This window comes from Clinocottus analis, unplaced genomic scaffold, assembly GCF_023055335.1.
Source record: "Clinocottus analis isolate CAN_PGR_092001 unplaced genomic scaffold, fCliAna1.0.p SCAF_3, whole genome shotgun sequence".
Classification (NCBI taxonomy): Eukaryota; Metazoa; Chordata; class Actinopteri; order Perciformes; family Cottidae; genus Clinocottus; species Clinocottus analis.
Genome location: NW_027176042.1, coordinates 3,430,702 through 3,450,339, shown reverse-complemented (window position 1 = coordinate 3,450,339; position 19,638 = coordinate 3,430,702). Strand labels below are relative to the sequence as shown.

The window sequence follows — 19,638 nt, the reverse complement described above, 5'->3', positions numbered from 1 at the left end:
TCTTTCTCTCTCTATTCATATTTCTATATAATAGGAGCAGAACGGTTACCATGGTCATTTCACTAGCACAATGTTGTTACTAATTAGCTTTAATGCTGACTGCATCATTCTCACGTTTACTGACTCTAGTAAAAGTCAATTATCATCCACAAGGAAGAGCAACATAGATGCTGAGACCTGCATTTTGTTTTGTTTTCGGGCCCTTTGCATTGTGGGAGGCTCGAGGTCTATCAGGTCATCCAGAGACAGGCTTGATGTCCCTCCTTTCATGGCAGTGTGTCTCCAGTGACCTCTGAGCGTACTGCTTTAGTTTGGGCTTTTATCCCTCATTCTCGCTCAGTTTCTCTCTTTCAGCAGTTGGAAGGAGACTTTAGAGTCTGGAGCCAGTCTGGCATCCGTTCCTCACCTCTCTTCTTTGCACTGTATTGTCCTTCTCCCAAGTGGGTTACGCCACAGTACTGCTGAGTGTGTGTGAGTGTGTGTGAGTTTGTGTGTGTGTGTGCAGACCTCCATGTCCGGCCAGAAGCTGTTTTACAACCAAACAGAGACACCGTAAAAAGCTCCCGAGTCCAACAACCATTACAATGACTTGCAATGGCTAATACCTGGAACTCTTTTTGACCTTATGTGTTGACCACACAGTGGAAAGCCTTTGTGACACACACAAACTGCACACTCAGATCAACCACAGTTCATCAGCGTGTCATGCTGCCCAGACACTTTAACCATCCAGCGCTCGATGAGCACTGCTGGCGCGGCTGCTGATTGGTCCCGGGGCATTGTCTTGACGACCATACGGCTCACGTCAGCTGGAGCAGTTGGAGTGTGGATGACGGTCCGTCTGGACGTCTGTGTTTTGCGGGGTGACCGTTACCGTTTGCCTGTAGCAACTGTAGGATGACACTCCAGTCGGGTTAGCACAGCTAACCAGAGCAGACGCTGCACTGAGATGTACTGTATGTGGAAGGATACACACATTTAAAAACCTGCAGGCTAGTGGCTGGAGTCTTTCATACAGGAGGTGAGAGCTAGATGGTGACGATTGCTTTTGATCTCTTGTCAAACTACACATAGCTACAGTTGATAAAGGCCTGCATGGAGACATTTTTAGTATACGTTGTGGGACTTGAAATAGACATGGTATCTCGCAAAAACGATGCTGCATTTCCCATAATGCAATTGATTTTTTCATCAGACCCTGCATGCCTAGTGAGCGCTCCTCTCTTTCAAACTTGAACTCTATATAAAACTGTAGTTCAACATTAAAATGTCCAATGTCTTTATCTTGGTGTTAATAATAACAAGACTGCAAGCTGCTAAGAACGCGAAAGATTCTATCAGATCCACTTGTTCATGTTTCATTCTCTCTCCCTCTCTCTCTCTCTCTCTCTCTCCCTCTGGTCCCCTCTCTGTCGTCCAGCGATGACTCCGATCCCTCAGGATAAGAGGGTGTCCATGGGTCTGAACGGAGACCTGTACTTCTCCAACGTCTTGACCAAAGACGCTCACACTGACTACAGCTGCAACGCTCGCTTCCTCTTCACACACACCATCCAGCAGAAGAACCCCTTCACCCTCAAAGTCCAGACGAGTGAGTAGACAAACACACACACACACACACACACACACACACACACACACACACACACAACTTTGATTTATTGTCGTCATTTATTCTCTCTGTTCTCTTTTTTCGATCCAACCAATGGAGTATGACATGTCCCCATCTAGAGGTGATGTCATGACATGACATGAGAAGCATTCAATCATAAAACCTTTAATGTTTTCAGGTTGCCGCAGAAAATCCAAGACAATGATATAATGTAAAATATTCTTCTTCAGGTGTGACTGTGTGTCGTCAGGTTCTGTGAGTGTGTCCTGTGTGTGGATTGCTGAGCCAGTTGTGTGTGTGTTTGTATATGTGTGTGTGTGTTTTCAGAGGAGCCGTATAATGACACGTCTTACAATGCCACTGACCCCTACGGTGGTGAGTCACTTCCTGTCCCCGCCCCCCCAGAGTAACACGGCTCGCACACTAACCTTGCTAGCTCAGTGAAGCCAAGTCATCACTGACCTTAGCCTGACCTTGGACACACATTTAACCTCCTAACTGCTCTCTACATGTGTAGAATTCACCGTGTGGCTTTAGATGGAGAAGAGAGTGTGTTTCTATGAGGTACAACTAATTCTTATGCTGTCGATATTATATATGTTGATATTATATGTTTTTTAATTGGAACCTTAGCAGAGAGAACAATTTCAACATCTACATTAATTCAACCACATTTAGATCATTATAAAAATAAGCAAAAAAACAATTTCCCTTATTAAATCTAATGAAGCCAAGACAAGAGACACTGGAAAAGGAGACTTGTGATCAACAATATTAGAGAGTTCTTGAACGTGATCAGGCCACTTTGGGGCCCAGAGGATTCATACAGTATATTGTGGAAAGATTGGCTGATTCAATTTATCGATGTCAGTTTTAAAGAGACATAGTCTGTCACTGCTCCTTTCTGTTGTGTTTTCCATTGTGTGCTTGATTAGCATTGGTTTAATGTCACTAGAATGCTATTACACGTAGGCTCCTTAACAGATTGCTGTCATTCACTTACATATCAACTCTTATTGAAGTTTTACAGACTTAAAATAATAATTTAACATTGAATTATTTTTTATTTGGGACACAAACATCGGCCTCCTGAGTGAAAGTCCTGTGTTTGTTTGACCCTTTTCAGACTTTGATTAGAAACGGATTTGTGAGACGAAAAAAACAACTAAATGTAAAAACTTCTTTTAGTGCCTGTTAAAACATTAAAAATGTGTTTTCCTCTAAGCCGATGTAGTTGTATGGGAACGTGTTTTTTAGACACCCGATTGAATACATTAGAACGTTTTATTGGATTGTCCCATTTTTAAGCAAGAAAAACTTAATGGTGCCTCTGAAGACATAGTTTAATCCGTGCTTAAGCTACTGTATGTCTTAAAATCAGCGTTGCAGGAATTGAGTTTCAGTGCTTTAAAGAGGCGGTGAGTCATCTTATTCTCCAAGCACTGTCCATAAGGTGTTTAAACCTTGCAGCAGTCGATGTTCTTCAGATATCAATTTCAAAAGCTAGTGAGGTAAACAGTCTGACCTCACAAGACATGGTTTACACAGTTTTTAAGATTTGTTTTAGATTGAAGCTTCTCCTATTTGTGTCTACGTGCAATTTGTCCTTTGCCTCAAAAGTCCTCAAGATCCAACATGTTTTGTTTTTATTCTCGTTTCCATGAGAATAAATATGTTAATCCCCTTTGAACGTCTTGGCACACGGCAACTCTCCACTGAAACTCCTTATACAACTGGCAGAGACAAATTCATGCAATATGTTGCAGCAGAATAAAACTGCCCCTGTTCAATCGGTGTAGTGTTAGTCAGCTGCTCATTAAATGAAGAATCAAACCAAATTCAATGTCGACGAGGAGAATGAGCCACTGGCCAGATGTGACTTCTAATAAAAGACATACCCACATCTCTCTGACCCTGATAATATGCACTCACAGTAGAAATATTCATGTCATTTAGTCTATTCCACCTTTCAATCGGTGTTAAATGATCACATGTAATGAATAAACATACCTTAATCAACACACAAATTACTGCATTAAAGTATGTTCATTATGCCATACACCTATTGAATGAGCCCATAGCTGGAGGGAAGAGATTACCCGAAGTGGCAACATATGTGTCAGTGGCTGATGTTGGGGGGTGATACGTCCCTAAGGGGAGAAGATGCTCCCAGTGACAGACCAAGCTGGCGGCTCCGAGGCCCCAGTGGGACCAAAGACCCCGACGAGGCTCCAGCACAGAGAGGGATTAGGTCACATGATGAATATTCAGCCTGGATTCACGCGGTGTCATTAATAGTCATATATGTATGAAAGTAAGTCTGCTCTCAGACACATTTCCAAGTGAGCGTGGGGGAGTGATGGGACTGTAACGGCTGTCAAAACACAACCGCGAGAACTCTACTAAACACGCTCATGCACACATGTTAGCTAATGTATTACTAATCTAATACATTTTTTTTTTTTCGTGAGTGGGATTGAGTCTAAAGCTGCAGTGCATCCTGGGAAGCACTGCCAGCCTCATCAGCAGAGTGTGAGCCATGTTCGCCACATCTTCAAGTAGCTCCCTGCATCGCCGTGTAGCTCTCACTGTACTGATTGTACACATGATGACTTTGTTACCACTAACCGACCTCTGTATGTTTCTTCTTCTTAATCTTCTTCTCCACACAGTGTCTCTAACAATAGCAGATCCTCCTTCAGCAGCCACGGAAGAAGCTAACCGCTAACCAATGCTTTAATCCCACGCAGATCTGCATCACAAAGGAGGCTAATGCTAATTTAAGGCCACACACTCTTGGGCATGCTGCAGTTCTCTGCCGGCTGGTTTATGTCCACGCTGTTGGCAGCATTTGTGTTGGGATTGGATCAGACTGGAAATGTGCTCTCTAGAACTCTTAAGTAATGATCAAAGAAGCAGACAAATCAATCTGTGTAATAGGATTTAAAAAAGCAGCAGCTTTTTGTAATTGGTTCATTCTGTGGTGTAGTTTTTAAATTATTACCTGTCAATCATTATGACTAATGCTGCATACAGTGGATGTGGCACAAGGTCAGCCCACGCTGAGTGTCCTCTTCACAAATGTGTCCAAACAAAAGTGGATTACTAGGATTTCTGTACAGATTTCATAGTTCTGTTTTATTACAACTTGGATCTCATTTTCACATGGGAATAAACACGAGCACATTAAGCATGATATAGTCAGGCTTAATGTGGAAGGTTAAATTATTACCTAAACTGTCCATTCACAGTTTAGAGACTCACTTCCTACATCAACTTTGACATTTCACTCTCAGTTTGGCCTCCAGATTAAGTGTAAGAAAGTGAAAGAAGGGCTTTGAAGGTTTTAGTTGATGACTCAAAATTAACTTTTGAATCTTCAAATGTGCAGAGTAATAATGAACTACATTTACAGTAGATTATAATACAGAGACGAGACTACATTGTTGTGGCTGGCTGAAAATGACAGCTAGCGACAATCAAAGATTTGCAGTTTCAAAAGTTTTAACGTTGAAGCACTTTAAGTAGTTGAAGATACTTTATTTGAAGCAAAGTGTCGGCTTAAGTGTTTGAGCTACTGAACTTCAAGCCCTTTGGCCAGTTGAATTTTCAGTTTGTATGTTACACTTGAAGTAATTGAAGGAATAGCTCAAGATTAAAGCAATTTCAATAAATACACTTAGTTTTGTCACCAGTGAAAGATGGGTTCACCCGAAACTAAATGCCTGCTTAAAGTGCCACATGCGTTTAGTTGTTGAAGTAACAAACAAAGACAGCGTTTAGCAGTTTGCTCACATCCCAGACTGCTTTGCTGAACTGACAGTTTGATTCATGAATGCCCCACAACCTAAAAGCCAAATCCAAACAACACCAAGGTTCTTTCCTGAGGCTCCCGTTCCAAAGCTGCTCCTTGCTTTGGCCAAGCCCTGCTGGAAGGTTCAACATGGGGTTGAATAACGCCATCGACTACATGACATAAATATTCAGCTTCACGATGAAGTACTCTCCCTCCAGCAGCAGAACGTTTTATCAGCTGCTCTATTTAAGCTAATCTTTGCCATCTCTGTTCCCTTGGCAAACTCAAAGCAAGATCAATGACTCCGTTGTTGTTTCTGCATCTCCTAATGTCTTCCTCTGAGACAAGCCAGAGGGTGTTAAACCCGTTTACAGGCCGCCTCGGCCTCACAACAGACTGCAGGCAGAGCCAAAGCCTGGCGGAGATGGAGCGCAACCACGAGGAAACGAGCAGACTAATAGTGTTAGATTCATGTGGCAGTGCCTGCAAACAGGATGTTCAGCTTCTGGTACGAAGATAAACTGCAGTGTGTGCGTGTTTGTTTGTGCGTGTGTTAACCCCTGTTCCTCGTCTGCAGGCCGACAAGTAGCTGAGTCCCCGCCGACCTTCCTCTCCCCCTCGGGGACCGCGAGCTCGAAGATGGTGCTACGGGACGATCAACTGCTGCTGGAGTGTATAGCTGCTGGACTGTGAGCACACATACACACACACACACACACACACACACACACACACACACACACACACACACACACATATGATTTAGGCGACTAAAAAAACAAAAAACACAGAGAAATTGTTACAATTCTAAGACGAAAACACGGGCGTCTCCCAGACCGAACAACACTGAGGTAGCGACCTGTCAATCATGAGGTAGCCCAGCCCTCAAGCATGCTCTGCTTTATGGTCTATTTGACCCTAAATGGACCATATTTTACTAAATGAACATCATGCTGTATTGAAGAAGACTTAACACTAGAGATTGAAACCACAAAGCTCATGTTTACAATATTGATAATAATTCAAACCTCCATTTAGTCCAGAAAAGTGTGTTTACCTGATATTCAAGATGAACTTTTTTGCCAATGAGTGATGATAAGGATTTGTTTCCCCTCTTTCCCCCTGACAGTCCGACGCCAACCATCACGTGGTTTAAGAAGGGTGGGGACCTCCCAGTCAGGAAGGTGAAGTTTGATAACTACAACAAGACCCTGAAGATCATCAACGTGTCAGAGGAGGATGCTGGGGAGTACGTTTGCATGGCCAACAGCCATTTCGGCAACATACGCCACTCCATCTTTGTCCAGGTCAAAGGTGAGGGGGTTACACTGCTGAAGTGAGTCTGCAGATGTATGTTTGTGTTGGAGTCCATCGTGCTCATCTGACCCTGCGTTCCACAGCGGCTCCTTATTGGCTGGACAAACCCTCCAACCAGGTGCTCGCTCCGGAGGAGAACGGCCGGCTGGTGTGTCGGGCCAACGGCAACCCAAAGCCCAGCATCGAGTGGCTGATCAACGGACAGCCCATAGAGAGTACATATTCTTTCTTCAGTCTTTCTTTCCTTCTTTATTTCTATCTGTCTTTCTTTCCATCAGTTTTTCTTCATTTTATATTTTTTTCTTTCTGTCTATCTTTCTCTTTTTTTAGCTATCTTTCTTTCTATCTATTGTCCTTTCTCTTTTTTAATCTCCTTTTCTTTCTATTGATCTGGCTTTTAGTTCATCTTTTTTTCTCTTTCGCTTCCTTTTTTATGTTCAAGTGATACTATTCATTAAAAATGATTGCTCTTTTGAAACATTATCCCATTTGATTCCGAAATATAATAAAACTGAAGGTTGCCAAATTGTGCCACAGTTTTTCAGAAGATGGCGATTTGTTCATTGTATGTTCGTGTTGTTGTCACAAAGCTCTGAGTACATGTGTTAGATTCCAGTTTACTATCTTATCCAATCAGCTCTCTCAAATTACTGTACTTTTTATATATTTGTATATATATTATTGTATGACAAATATGATATTTTGTACAGCCCAAAATCAAAATTTCAAAATTTGCCTTAACCAGGATCAGGTGCTGTTCTGATCTTATTCACTGAAGTCTGTCGCAGCACAAAAGTAACCACTCAAATCAAATCACATTAAAACAGCGTCTCCTCTCATCTGTGTAAAATGTGTTCTATAATGTTCCTCATTATTGTTATGTGTTTCTCACCATCTTCTTCTCTGACCTCAGGCACTCCCGACAGCCTCAGCAGGCAGGTGCTCGGTGACACCATCATCTTCCGCTCGGTGCAGATGGGAAGCAGCGCTGTCTACCAGTGCAACGCCTCCAACCAGCACGGCTACCTGCTGGCCAACGCCTTCGTCAGCGTCCTCGGTAAGACGCGGCGGGGAGGTTTTCCTTCAATGATTAGAGTCAACAAAAGTCCGGTCTTCCACACACATTTTCACAGTTAGAATCAAGTCTCTCGACACTTTTACATTCTGTATTATCAGGGTTTAATTGGTCCAGCAGTCTTCCTAAATTGTATTCTAAGCTAGGCTAAACACAACATCCCTGTACTGGGCGTTAGCAGATTAGATTAATACTAATTATAATAATTGCTATAAAGTACTGTTTATAAAAAAGCAAACATATTTACCCTAAAGTATAACCAGATTGATTTCAAAGTCAATCTAATCTTCAAAGCCTTTTACACAGAGGATATTGTAACAGATGTTGCAGACAGAAAAGCACAGGTGGAGATGATGAAGTGAGATGGCTGCATTCCATGTCGCCGCGTCAGTAGCTGGTATGGTGCACACCAGCTGACTGTCACACCGTCACAAGCGTGTGACTGGTGCAGAGCCCTGGTAAGTGATGTCCTGGTGAAAGCGTCATCCTCCGTCTCTCTCTTTGCAGACATGGCTCCGAGGATGCTGGGCCCTAAAAACCAGCTGATCAAAGTCATCGAGAACAACCGCACCTTCCTCGACTGTCCCTTCTTCGGATCTCCTCTGCCGGAGCTACGCTGGTGCGCATCGGCAGCTCTAATACTGGTTTTGGCATCAACCTCTGTAAAGCCCCACCATGCATCCAGCGATACTTTATCATTCATATTCCCCGTGCTTTCTGCGCGTGCAGGTTCAAGAACGGACAGGGCAGTGGGCTGGATGGAGGTCACTACCGCGTTCACATCAACGGCACCCTGGAGATCAAACGGCCCCGACCAGAGGACGAGGGCACCTACACCTGTGTGGCCAACAGCATGCTGGGAACGGCCGAAAACCAGGTCCGTCTGGAGGTCAAAGGTCAGTAATTCCATCTCTGCAGACAGGGCGTGCTATTAAGACTCTCAAGTTGAAACCTAAAGTAATCTTTCAACTCCAAATTGTGATTACATCATACATCGTTCAACAATCAGCTCCAACAGGGTTTTACCAGGGTGCTTGTCACTACTGTGTGTGGAAGATGTGAAATGATTTCTTTTCCTTGTGCCAAACAGCCTGCACTGTCGGATCCTGTCCTTAATTCAGCTTGTGCCTACTAACAGCTACATTTGTATTCATCACACTACATAAACAGTATGTTCCTGTTCTAGTTTTCAGGGTAGAGCTAAACTAAAACAATTTTAACAGATCCATTCATCTGACAAGGCGACGTGATAGCTTTTCATTCTTCGCTATGGTTTGTCAAGTCAAACGGCAAGAAGAGATCCTCATCTTTAGAGAGCATCGAAGAACCTGCCGCCCAAGATTACGTTCAATTCCCCCGGTCCAGGAAGTGGGACGTTCTTATTCTGCAGGGACAATGTATCGAGGAAGTAGATGGACGGGAGATGGATGGACATACAAAGCACAGGACTTTAACACTGATAACATTACATTTACTCCAAAACAGATTCGCCAATGCAAAGAAGTTGTGTAGGAATGTCAACACGTCTCTGTGTTGTTGACATCTCGGATCCACACACAAACATGTTATTTTTCGTCCGTCCATCCAGCCGAACCTCCACGCAAATAAATTGATGACATTTTGGACAGACATGGATGTAAAGTGATCTGGTTGGTGGAGGCATGCACCTCACCTGGGGTACAGTAACAGATATTGAACGTGGCCTTGCAGTCACATGAAAAGTATGTTGGTGTGACTGAGCGTTTTGGAAAAAGAGTGTGTCCCACCCAGTTCTAACACGGCAGTCATCACACTGATTTTCTTGGTTGTTAATGTAGAATGTGTGTCTGTGCGTACGCGCTCCCCTTCAACCTCATTCCCGCTCAGAGCCGACTCGTATCGTTGGAGTCCCAGAGCACCAGTCGGCCGTCAGGGGCTCCCTGGCTCGCTTCGACTGTAAAGTGAAGTCTGATCCCAGCCTGCCCATCACCGTGGCCTGGACCAAGGACGACAAGCCTCTGTCCCTGGGCTGGAGGTAACGACACACACCCTGAAACACCTCCAGTGCTCCTATGCTGCACCGGCGACTGTACCATGTCAGCATTTCCAAAAATAATCCAAGCAAAAAAAGGATCAAAGCAAAACTGTCATTTAACAACAGTAAATGTTTATAATGTTCGAAAAATCTGAAAAAAACATCAATGGAATTGGTCTTAAGTGAAACATAAGATAACATGTTTAATATTTCACTCTCAATGCAAACTGAATCATGAGAGGAAGTAGAGCTAAAACATGACAAATGATGAGAAATACCACTTTTTCGTCAGTTGTTCGACTGATTGATTGATTTTCCGCAGATGTCAGCGCAAGAATTTTTTTTAAAGCTTGAATCCTTTCTCTGCGTTTGTCTCCCAGGCTGAGGAAAGACGGGGAGTCGCTGCTCATCCCCAATGTGAACGAGGGGGACGAGGGAACCTACACCTGCACTGTTAAATCTGAGATAGACCAGGACTCAGCCTCAGCCCGCCTCACGGTGTTAGGTACACTCACATACAGGACGCCGCTGGAGAAGAAAATTTAGAATTCATTTTCAAAAGGAGTTTTATGTAAAAGGATAAGATATTCTTAGACCAAGTAAACTGCAGTACTTCTAGATAATCTATGATACAGTATCAGTTTATATATTTTACCCGTAATAACAATTTCTGTACTGACTGCAGCTGCCAGTCGAATGTAGTAAAGTAAAAGTTAATACATCCTCATTTGAAACCAACTGGGTCTACCGCTAAATTACAAAGCCTTACAATGACTGATACATTTGAGTTGAGCACATCTGCAACACATACAGGCACAAAAACAAGTATTTTTAGGTTATCATTTTAGAGATATGCAATGCCAAAAACTGCCACTTTAATCTTCACCAGTTTTGTCCGGTAAATGTACCACTTTATTTTGTAAAATCAAGCATTTTCTCTCAGAATATTAACCCTCTCCCCTCTCCCCCACCCCCTTTTTTTTATCTTACCAACAATAACCCTAATATGGCCTCATACAACTGGAGCTTAGTGAAGCTGACTTATATTAATACTGTGTGTACTAAATGACTTGTTAACCATTGTGCTCCCTTGCTGATGACTGATTGGTAGACTAACCTGCACACTCTAACCTTTATACCCACTTCCTGCTCCTTGACCCCGTCCCACAGAGGAAGCCTCCCTCAACCCCTCTAGTGCCTTGCCTCCAGGTAACACACGGCTCGGGTGGAAATCTCTCTTTTTCTTTTCACTCGTGTCCTCATTTTTCTTCCTTTTACTTTTTGTCCTCCGCTTCCATCTAAACGTGTGCCTTTTCTGTACGACACTATTTTTTTTATTAAACATTGTTACAATGGATATTTTTTCATTATGTGCCAAAGTGTGATTCTGTGTGTATGTGTGTGTGTGTGTGAACGGAGTTTTAATGGCGAGTGGATTTTGACTTGCATGCACCACAAAACATCCTGTCAAGTCATTTAATCTCAAAGTGAGTCTGACGATGTTTTGTCCAGTTTGGACCTGCATTCCCACTCATTCTAATTTGTTTGCGGACATTATTAGTCGAGTAGTTATTCTCATTTGTCCTCATTTCACTGGCCGATGTATTAACCATTTCCTGAAATGTCCTGAGAATAAACTGGGAGGAGGTTTGGAGGTGTTATAAAGTAGTGTTTTGAGTAATGACCGGGACAGATGACATTGTACAGTATGAGTGCTGCTGCATGCCTCTGTGGTTGTGTGTTTGTACCTCTTTTTTTCCATTTCTAAAGTCCGGCTATTCCCTGTTTCTCTGCAGACCGTCCAGACCCTCCCGTGGAACTGGATCTGTCAGATCCCACAGCCCGCAGCGTTCGCCTCACCTGGATCCCCGAAAACGACCACCGGAGCCCAGTCAAGGGTCAGTACATTCTGTACAGACACACACTTACACGTCTCATCTTCCTGGACATCCTGGATGAGGATTGTATTAAACTGGCATCCTCACATGTCTCAGAGTGGCCTGACACGGCTGGAGCAGTAAAGTGCTTCCTGTCGGGAGCTTGTGCGGCTAACTGAGAGATAAAAAAGGGGTGAAGTTTGTCTCGGGTCTCCAAGCCCAGCAAAGAAATGATAATGAAGGCATGCAGAAATAGAAATACTCATTACTGAAGAAATGAGATACATTTTAATACGTCATCCATCTGAGAAACCAGGGGCCTATTACTTATGAAAGGATAATTATAATTTGTATTTATAGGAAGGGTTGTGAAATGAATGTATTAGGCTCATTAAACTCAAAAGGATGAATACATGCAGGAGATGCTACTAAGTTTCCTACCAGCCGAACCCCTTTAAGGACATCCATGAAAGCCCCTCGACCTCCACTGCCTTATCAGTAAGGAGTCTGCCTCTTCTCATGCCAGTTGTGTATCTGTGCAGAATTCCTGGTCCAGTTTGAGGAGAACCGCTGGGAGCCGGGCCGGTGGCAGAACCTGTCCACATACCCCGGAGACCTCAACTCTGTCATCCTGCAGCTCGCCCCCTACGCCAACTACCAGTTCAGGGTCATCGCCATCAACGCCGTGGGCCAGAGTCAGCCCAGCCGGCCCTCACCTCGGTATCTGTCCAACGGCGCTGGTGAGGAGCGCCACACACCGCTCAGCGAGTGCAGTTTATATGCTGCCGCATCCAGACACATTTCTAGTTTAACTATCATTATGTTGACTGAAGGACTAAATATTAGGTCTAGGACTGTTCATCCTGTAGGACTCAAATGATCTGGGGGCCAAAGAGTTGGGGCCACGCAAACACGGAAGCAGGAAAAAACAAACTCCATCATACATTTGAAATAATAGCAGATTGTTATGCACTAATCATGCAGCCCTGCTAGAAAATAAATGAATTACTCAAAATATCTATGTTATATGTTACACTATACAATGCTCATATTTTGTTATATTGTATACTGTTATGGTGTGTTGTTATAATGTCAGTATCATATTACTCTTCACGTCCTTTACAATATATACTTGCGTGCTTTGCTGCTACTAACCACACCACTCAATGTCTCGCCTTCAGACAATATTTCACTGTAAATTTAATTCATGAGTTTACAACTCTGATCTGGGTTCAATGTGTATATAATGATTGTTTTTCTTATAATGTTTCATTTAAATTGCTCATTTAGAGTTTCTATATTGAATTAATATTGTTATATTCATATACTATACTGCCCATTGACTTTAAAGACAACTGGCCCGTAAGCCTTAGGTTTCTCACTTGGTGTTAAGACAACTCTGTGACCGAGGACATGGAGTTAGTTGCAGTTATTGTTGTTTAATCTGAGTGAATTTCGTTATGGTACATGCAGCCCCAGATGCCATCCCCAGAGGTCTACGAGGATGGGGATCCAAGAAGGACAATATGGAGATCACCTGGGAGGTAAGACGTTCATTAAGTCAACAGATTCCTGTTGAATTAATGAATACATTAATCACAATCGTGGATGGAACTGTTAATAAAAACGAGTATGCTGAAGACAGTAGTTTAAATAGTAATGTGTAAGTGAGAGGTTCAGCAGTTTTGACTGATTGGTTGGGTTTTTTGTTCTTTTCCTGTCTTAAAAGTTCAAACCAAACAGTCAGCTTCTTGTCTTGTTTTCGCCAGCCTCTGCTTAATCTGGAGAGGAACGGGCCAAACCTGCACTACAGCGTGACTTGGAGACGCAAGGATTTGGGAGAGGAGTGGAGTAACGTGACCACGGAGGACTCCAAACATGTCATCCACAACACAGAGACCTACGTGCCTTACGAGATCAAAGTCCAGGCCAGGAATGAGTTTGGACATGGACCCGAGTCTAATGTGGTCGTTGGCTACTCTGGAGAGGACAGTGAGTAGAGACTCAACGGGTATCCGTTTGAGAAACACAGCACCAGACCAAACCTCTCACAACGTCATCAGCGAATCTTTTCACTTTGATTAAAAGCATAACTTTCCCACTATTCACCCGTACTTTGTCCTCTTTTGCGTGTTCAGAGCCCACCGACGCTCCCACTGACCTGCGGGTGTCAAAGGTTGACAGCACCAAGGCCAACTTGCACTGGAAGCCAGTGGACCTGAGCTCTGTGCTGGGAGAGTTCAAGGAGTACAGGGTGCGTGGCTGTGTTTTTGTTATGATAATGAAGTGATTGCAGCGATGGTCTGAAAGTAGATCCTTAGTTTTCGGACTATTTCTCCGGTTTAATTAAACTCCTCGCCTCACTTCTGCACTGCTCACCCATTCAACCGTTTCTCACCCTTCTGCCTTTCAGCTGTACTACTGGCGGGAGTCCAGTCTGGTTCCGGGTCTGGTGGTCAGTAAAGAGAAGAAGACCAAAGGTTTCTACAGCATCGTGGCTGAGCCGTCCGGCATCCTCAGCGACCTGGTGCCCTACTCAAAATACAAGATGTTCCTGGTTGTGGCCAACAACGACTATGAGGGTCCACCCAGCAACACGGTGGAGATCACCACCAAGGAGGGAGGTGAGGACGCGGCCCTCGCAAACTAGTTTATTACATCTAAGAGGAGCGGTGCAATGACTCACAAAAATCATGGTTCGGATCGTATCAGGGTGTAAAGTCACGGATCAGATCAGCAGGAAAAAAGGGTCACGAATATGACTTTTAAGGGTGTGCCAATTATTGCTTTTGTTTTGTTTTGATAGGCAGCTGGTCTACAAGGCCCTCACACAATTCTTCTACTTTGTTTGAATAATCTAACTATCTATGCTAACTTAATAAAAATATATTTGTTATAAGCTCCTTTGAGCTGGTGTTGCTATTATTTCTGGTGCTGCTAACGTTAGCGACTAGAAAGCATTAACGTCGGTCCCTGATCACATGATTTTGACTGAATATTGGCCGAGAACAATCAACGGTAAAACGGTGTGTGTGTGTGTGTGTGTGTGTGTGTGTGTGTGTGTGTGTGTGTGTGTGTGTGTGCGCGTTTGTAGTGCCAGATGCTCCGAAGTTTTTCAGGATTAACCGGAGAACCTTTGACACCATCCATCTTGAATGGGACAAACCTCTGGAGCCCAACGGCATTCTGATTGGATACCAGCTCAAGTACCAAACAGGTGAGCTGCTCCGATGCGCTCACACACAAACTATTCACACGAAGGTGCCAACTTTCTAACCTTCACACAGAAAGTATTTTTTGACTTGGTGCTTCCACTTGGTGATGATTTGCTCAAACATTTTGAACTTTAATGCCTAAGTGAAACTCGTGAGTGTGAGAAGTACTGTGAGGGTCCGCTCCAGGTGATGTAAATGTCTTCATCAAAGGGTCTACCTGGAGACTTAGTGCTCGGACATCCGCGTTGCACCAATTCGTTGTGATCACATAGACATTGCCCTAACATTACATGTGGTATAGCAATAGACGAGGCTTGTCGATTGCTTCCTCCAAGTGGACTCCAGAAAGTATTAAAAACACAACTATGTGTTCAACAATGTGTATTTTTTTGGAGATATTTGTTTTGTTTCTTAGTTTTGATATGAGTAAAATTGTTTTTGGAACAGGCAGCTCTACAACACATTGAACCAAACCAGTTCAACCCTGTTGACAAGTCGATAGTTGTTGCAGTGCCAGACTCTTCTATGAGATGAATCTGTGACTCTTCTGTGATCGTGTGTGTGTGTGTGTGTGTGTGTGTGTGTGTGTGTGTGTGTGTGTGTGGTGCAGTCAATGGCTCCAGAGTGGGTCGTCCCCAGTTGGAGACTCTCCCTCCTAACGTGACAGCGTTTAACGTCCGCATGCCGGACCGATCCACCCGCTACAAGTTCTACCTGTCAGCGCTCACCCAGGTGGGGTCAGGGGAGGTTTATGCTGAGGAGTCCCCTCACTTCGCCAATGAAGGTGAGTCTCTCTACATTTGACAATTTGACGATGAGCTTTGAGAGCTACAGACAGACTCGGGGAGTTCAACAGTGATAAGAGTAAGAATCAAATCTTATTCAATTCAAGTTATTTTGCATAGCCCAAAATCACAAATTTGCATCAGAGGGCTTCACAATGTACACATACAACATCATTTGACGTTTGACCTTCACATCGGAGCAGGAAAAACTCCCCCAAAAAAACATTAACTGGGAGAAAAAGGGAAGAAACCTTCGAGAGAGCAACAGAGGAGGATCTCTCTATTTGGATAGATGTCATGTGTACAGTTCCAACACAGTCAATGCATAGCTTTGAAAACATTCCACTACACCCGTCAACTTAACATTGACCTTGAAGAAGATAATAGATTTTGATATTTAGAAGTTTAACAGGACCATTTCTGACCCCTTTGACCAATATAGTTACTGGAATTGTCCCTTTCACACGCCAGCGTCCTCCACGGGCCTCTTTGCCAGGGTATCAGATGGAGAGACACATGCTCTTTCTTTGATGGATGACATTATCAGAACGCCAACAGTGTGACTCACATACAGACACACACACAGCTGGAACAGAGGAGGATCAGAATTCGATACTTACGTTATTAACATTTGCTCATGTCTCACACTCATACGCCTGACAATTCGCAGCTGCCAAGAGACAGAAAATGGAACGTGTGGCACAATTATAGAAATCACTAACGCATGTAACCTCTCTATTGACCAGCCATGTGTAACTAGAAGCATAGGTTTGTCCTTGTAAAATATGTACACACTGTTGTCAACATTAGACTCATCTTTCAACACTGAAAGCCTGCGTGTTGTTTGCTGAACATTCAAATACCACACTCATCAATCAATCGATTATCAATCACCTCCACCCAGAATGCACCTGTGAAAACATCTGTCACCAATTAGATCACACAAAAAGCAGAGTTTAAGCACTGTGAATAGGATTCAGGTTTGTTTTTTGTTCTTTTTACGTTAGCATATCGAGCGCTTCTATGCTACTGAATGTGTACACATGCTGCGTTAGCTTTTTAATGATTGGAGCAGTGAATACAAACCTACTCATCTTTACAGGAACACTGTTGTTCCTTCATGTCGTTGTCTTCTGTCTCCATCTCTAGACGATGTGGTGGTTCACTTTTACACTGTGATCTGAACTTTTCCTTCTATCTTTATCTCAAACCTGTTTCCACTAATGATCCAGTTTGACATCCTGATATGTCCTTCACACACAGACTGCAGACATGCCGTATTTAGAATAAACCCACTGCATATGTGTTCATAGCCTAAATGTTCAGCATGCCAGATAATAGTGGTTTATACTCAGCACATCAGTGTGCAGTTGAAATGCGGAAAGAACTATTTATTTGGTGTTTTTGTGCAAAATTGTAATGCAGCAAAACCATTTTTAAAATAGTTCATATAGTTCTGAATGAAGCGTTTGCCATTGAGAGAGATTTTTTTTTTGTGTACATGATTTTGTTTTGTGAAATTTAATTTGAAATATTCACAAGCGAAAATAACGCACAGACGTCACTGTGAGCACTGTTTCTCAGGACTTTTCCTTCAGTGGAAAGTATAGTTCCAAAAAGGAGTCTGACGGAGGACGACACCTCTGAACCTGAGCAGGTTTCCATCGGTGGGGAACGAGAGCCTTCAGCTGCCGTCTTGTGCTTGTTGTCCCTCTGTGTCTTTCTCACACCTCCTGTCTCCACCTCTCTTTCTGTTGGCAGAAAACCTCACTGACCCTCCAGCTCTAGGTAATGGGGAATGAGAAGAGCAGTGTGCCTGCCGCCTGTCCCCTCCCTCCATATCTCTCTATCTGTCCATCTGTCCATCTTACACTGAGCAGCAGAGCAGTCCGCCTTCATTCCATTGTCCACTGAAGCGTACTTCAACCAGCACCGCTCACACTGGTGGGCAACAGAGGGAGAGCTTAACTACTCGTTTCATGTGTAGGCTCACTAGTTAAACAGTCATACAATATATATCATTCATCATATAGACATTTGTTATTGGGATGAAGCTTTAGTTGGTCCTCAAATAACTTGACCTTGATCTTGTAAAACATTGTTGACCTCAGCAACTTTGCAAACTGATTGAATCGCTAGACTTGAAGTACTCTCATGAGATTAGTTATAGGTATTTTATTATCATTGATTCATGTATTGTTTCCCATTTTAAAACAAAACTATGTTTTTCTGCCATTGGACTGAACTGCTGACGACGCTGCATTTTTCTTCCTTTCATCTTCGTCACCTCTTCATCCTCCCCCCTGTGTGTAAAGCTGCTGTTTGCCTGCTGCTGTGTGCTGTCAGGGATTGAAGAACACTCAACGTTCTCAGGTTTTGCTCTCTGATTCACACGCTTAGTGAGTGAAACATACACACCCAGTGATTTGAAAATGAAACATATCCGAACCATCACAACATATATTTCTTTTTAGACAATCACCCTGATAGCTGCTGTAGGATCCTGCCTTGAGCCATCTCTATTCATGCTGACCTTTAACCTCTGATTCCTGAACGATCCCTGATGGCGCACCTGTACAATCTAAACTTTCGACGGCCTCTTCCTGTCTGCCATGAAACGCAATTAGCCTTGCGTGGCGGCTCATGCATTTAGTTTTTCAGTCATCGTCATTGGATACAATGTCATGATGACGCTGCTCTTTAGGGAGTGTGTGTGTGTGTGTGTGAACTTGTTGAGTGTGCTGGGGATGACACACAAACAACACTCCATCAGCAGTTGGCTTGCGCACTCACTCACCGGCTTGATCGCCTTCGCTTCTGAGTTTTTCTCAAAGGTCATGTCACTCTGCCATCTTCGTGTGCTGCTCCTGTTCATTTGGTCCGTTTCTACACAAAGTACTGAGGATGACAGGTCAGGCTGTTCGGAGCTTTGGGCCAAACAGACTCACCTCAGGTCTGTGATGGCTCCTGAACATGCCGCTGTTCCCATCATCCCGTCGTACTTTCTCTTTCCCCCGCATGGCGGTCTGAGGGCATGCTTGGCATTCAGCATGCTGGTCGGGGTTTGGGTCCGTTGTATGATGGAAATGTTCGGGGTGGGGCCATCAGATTAGTAATGGGCCCTTTAACTGGACAGAGATGCCCTGAACTTCACAGTGCAGTAGGAGTGAACGCTTACAGTGAGCTGGTTCCCAACGTGAGCGGAGCCTGAAAGCCCACAAGAGGGCACCAGAGTGTCACAAAAGTCACAAAGCAGATAAGACCAGGGCAGGATGCGTTCTTTTTTTGTCCGAAATTATAAGTTAAATTGATGACTATCTAATCAGACAGCAAGTAAACAATACCTGAGTTGATGCCAGTTTCAATACCTGATACTTTTCTCAACTCTGTAAACATGTTGGTTGGTTTTTCAAAAAGTATTGGGGTCTGATACACAACTGCTCTGACATGTTAGCAAACCCTCCATATAGCCTGTATTTGCATGATGAAAATACTGCAAAAGAGAAAAAAATGTAATCTCAGCTGCTATTTTAATGACAGATGCTGGATGATATGTGACATCACTACATAGAAGATGTTCTATTCTTCAGTAGGTGACGTGTGTGTGCAATAGATTTCCTTAAAGGACGAGAACGAGATCTGTAAGTGGATCCCATGAGGTCATCTTGGTCAACACAGCAATACCTTAAGGGACATTCTGGACAATTTAAATTGCATTTCCCAAAAATCTGGGGACCTGTGAGAGGCAGATTTGAAGATAACGAGGTCAAAATGTAAGATTGCGATATCTTGGCTTTTAGTGCCTCGTATGGGAGAAAATTTGAATGCAACACAAATACTTGATGAAACATTTTGGCCTTCTCCAAACCAGCTCGGAAACGCAACAGTGTGTTGTAATATCAGCACCTGTCCTCTTGGTGGCAGTGGAGGCTAAGTCACTGCTGGAC

General features: G+C 43.5%; 1 protein-coding gene across 25 annotated transcripts in view; it reads left to right on the top strand.

Annotated features, from left to right (window-relative positions):
- nfasca (neurofascin homolog (chicken) a) overlaps window positions 1-19,638 on the top strand; it is a 118,249-nt gene that overhangs the window by 78,462 nt on the left and 20,149 nt on the right. For 16 of the 25 annotated variants that reach the window (XR_011078613.1, XR_011078611.1, XR_011078612.1 and 13 more), the window contains 20 exons: window positions 1,421-1,591; window positions 1,940-1,987; window positions 5,986-6,097; window positions 6,538-6,722; window positions 6,809-6,940; window positions 7,639-7,782; window positions 8,308-8,419; window positions 8,530-8,696; window positions 9,667-9,814; window positions 10,195-10,319; window positions 10,985-11,023; window positions 11,611-11,712; window positions 12,234-12,431; window positions 13,165-13,235; window positions 13,461-13,683; window positions 13,830-13,945; window positions 14,105-14,315; window positions 14,786-14,908; window positions 15,517-15,690; window positions 17,453-17,479. Coding sequence is in view for 22 of the 25 variants with exons in the window: in XM_068594926.1 (XP_068451027.1) it covers window positions 1,421-1,591; window positions 1,940-1,987; window positions 5,986-6,097; window positions 6,538-6,722; window positions 6,809-6,940; window positions 7,639-7,782; window positions 8,308-8,419; window positions 8,530-8,696; window positions 9,667-9,814; window positions 10,195-10,319; window positions 10,985-11,023; window positions 11,611-11,712; window positions 12,234-12,431; window positions 13,165-13,235; window positions 13,461-13,683; window positions 13,830-13,945; window positions 14,105-14,315; window positions 14,786-14,908; window positions 15,517-15,690; window positions 17,453-17,479 (2,628 nt within the window). In the remaining 3 variants the exon portion in view is untranslated. The remainder of the gene's footprint in view (window positions 1-1,420; window positions 1,592-1,939; window positions 1,988-5,985; window positions 6,098-6,537; window positions 6,723-6,808; window positions 6,941-7,638; window positions 7,783-8,307; window positions 8,420-8,529; window positions 8,697-9,666; window positions 9,815-10,194; window positions 10,320-10,984; window positions 11,024-11,610; window positions 11,713-12,233; window positions 12,432-13,164; window positions 13,236-13,460; window positions 13,684-13,829; window positions 13,946-14,104; window positions 14,316-14,785; window positions 14,909-15,516; window positions 15,691-17,452; window positions 17,480-19,638) is intronic. The other 9 variants (XM_068594942.1, XM_068594941.1, XM_068594940.1 and 6 more) reach the window with 5 other exon arrangements.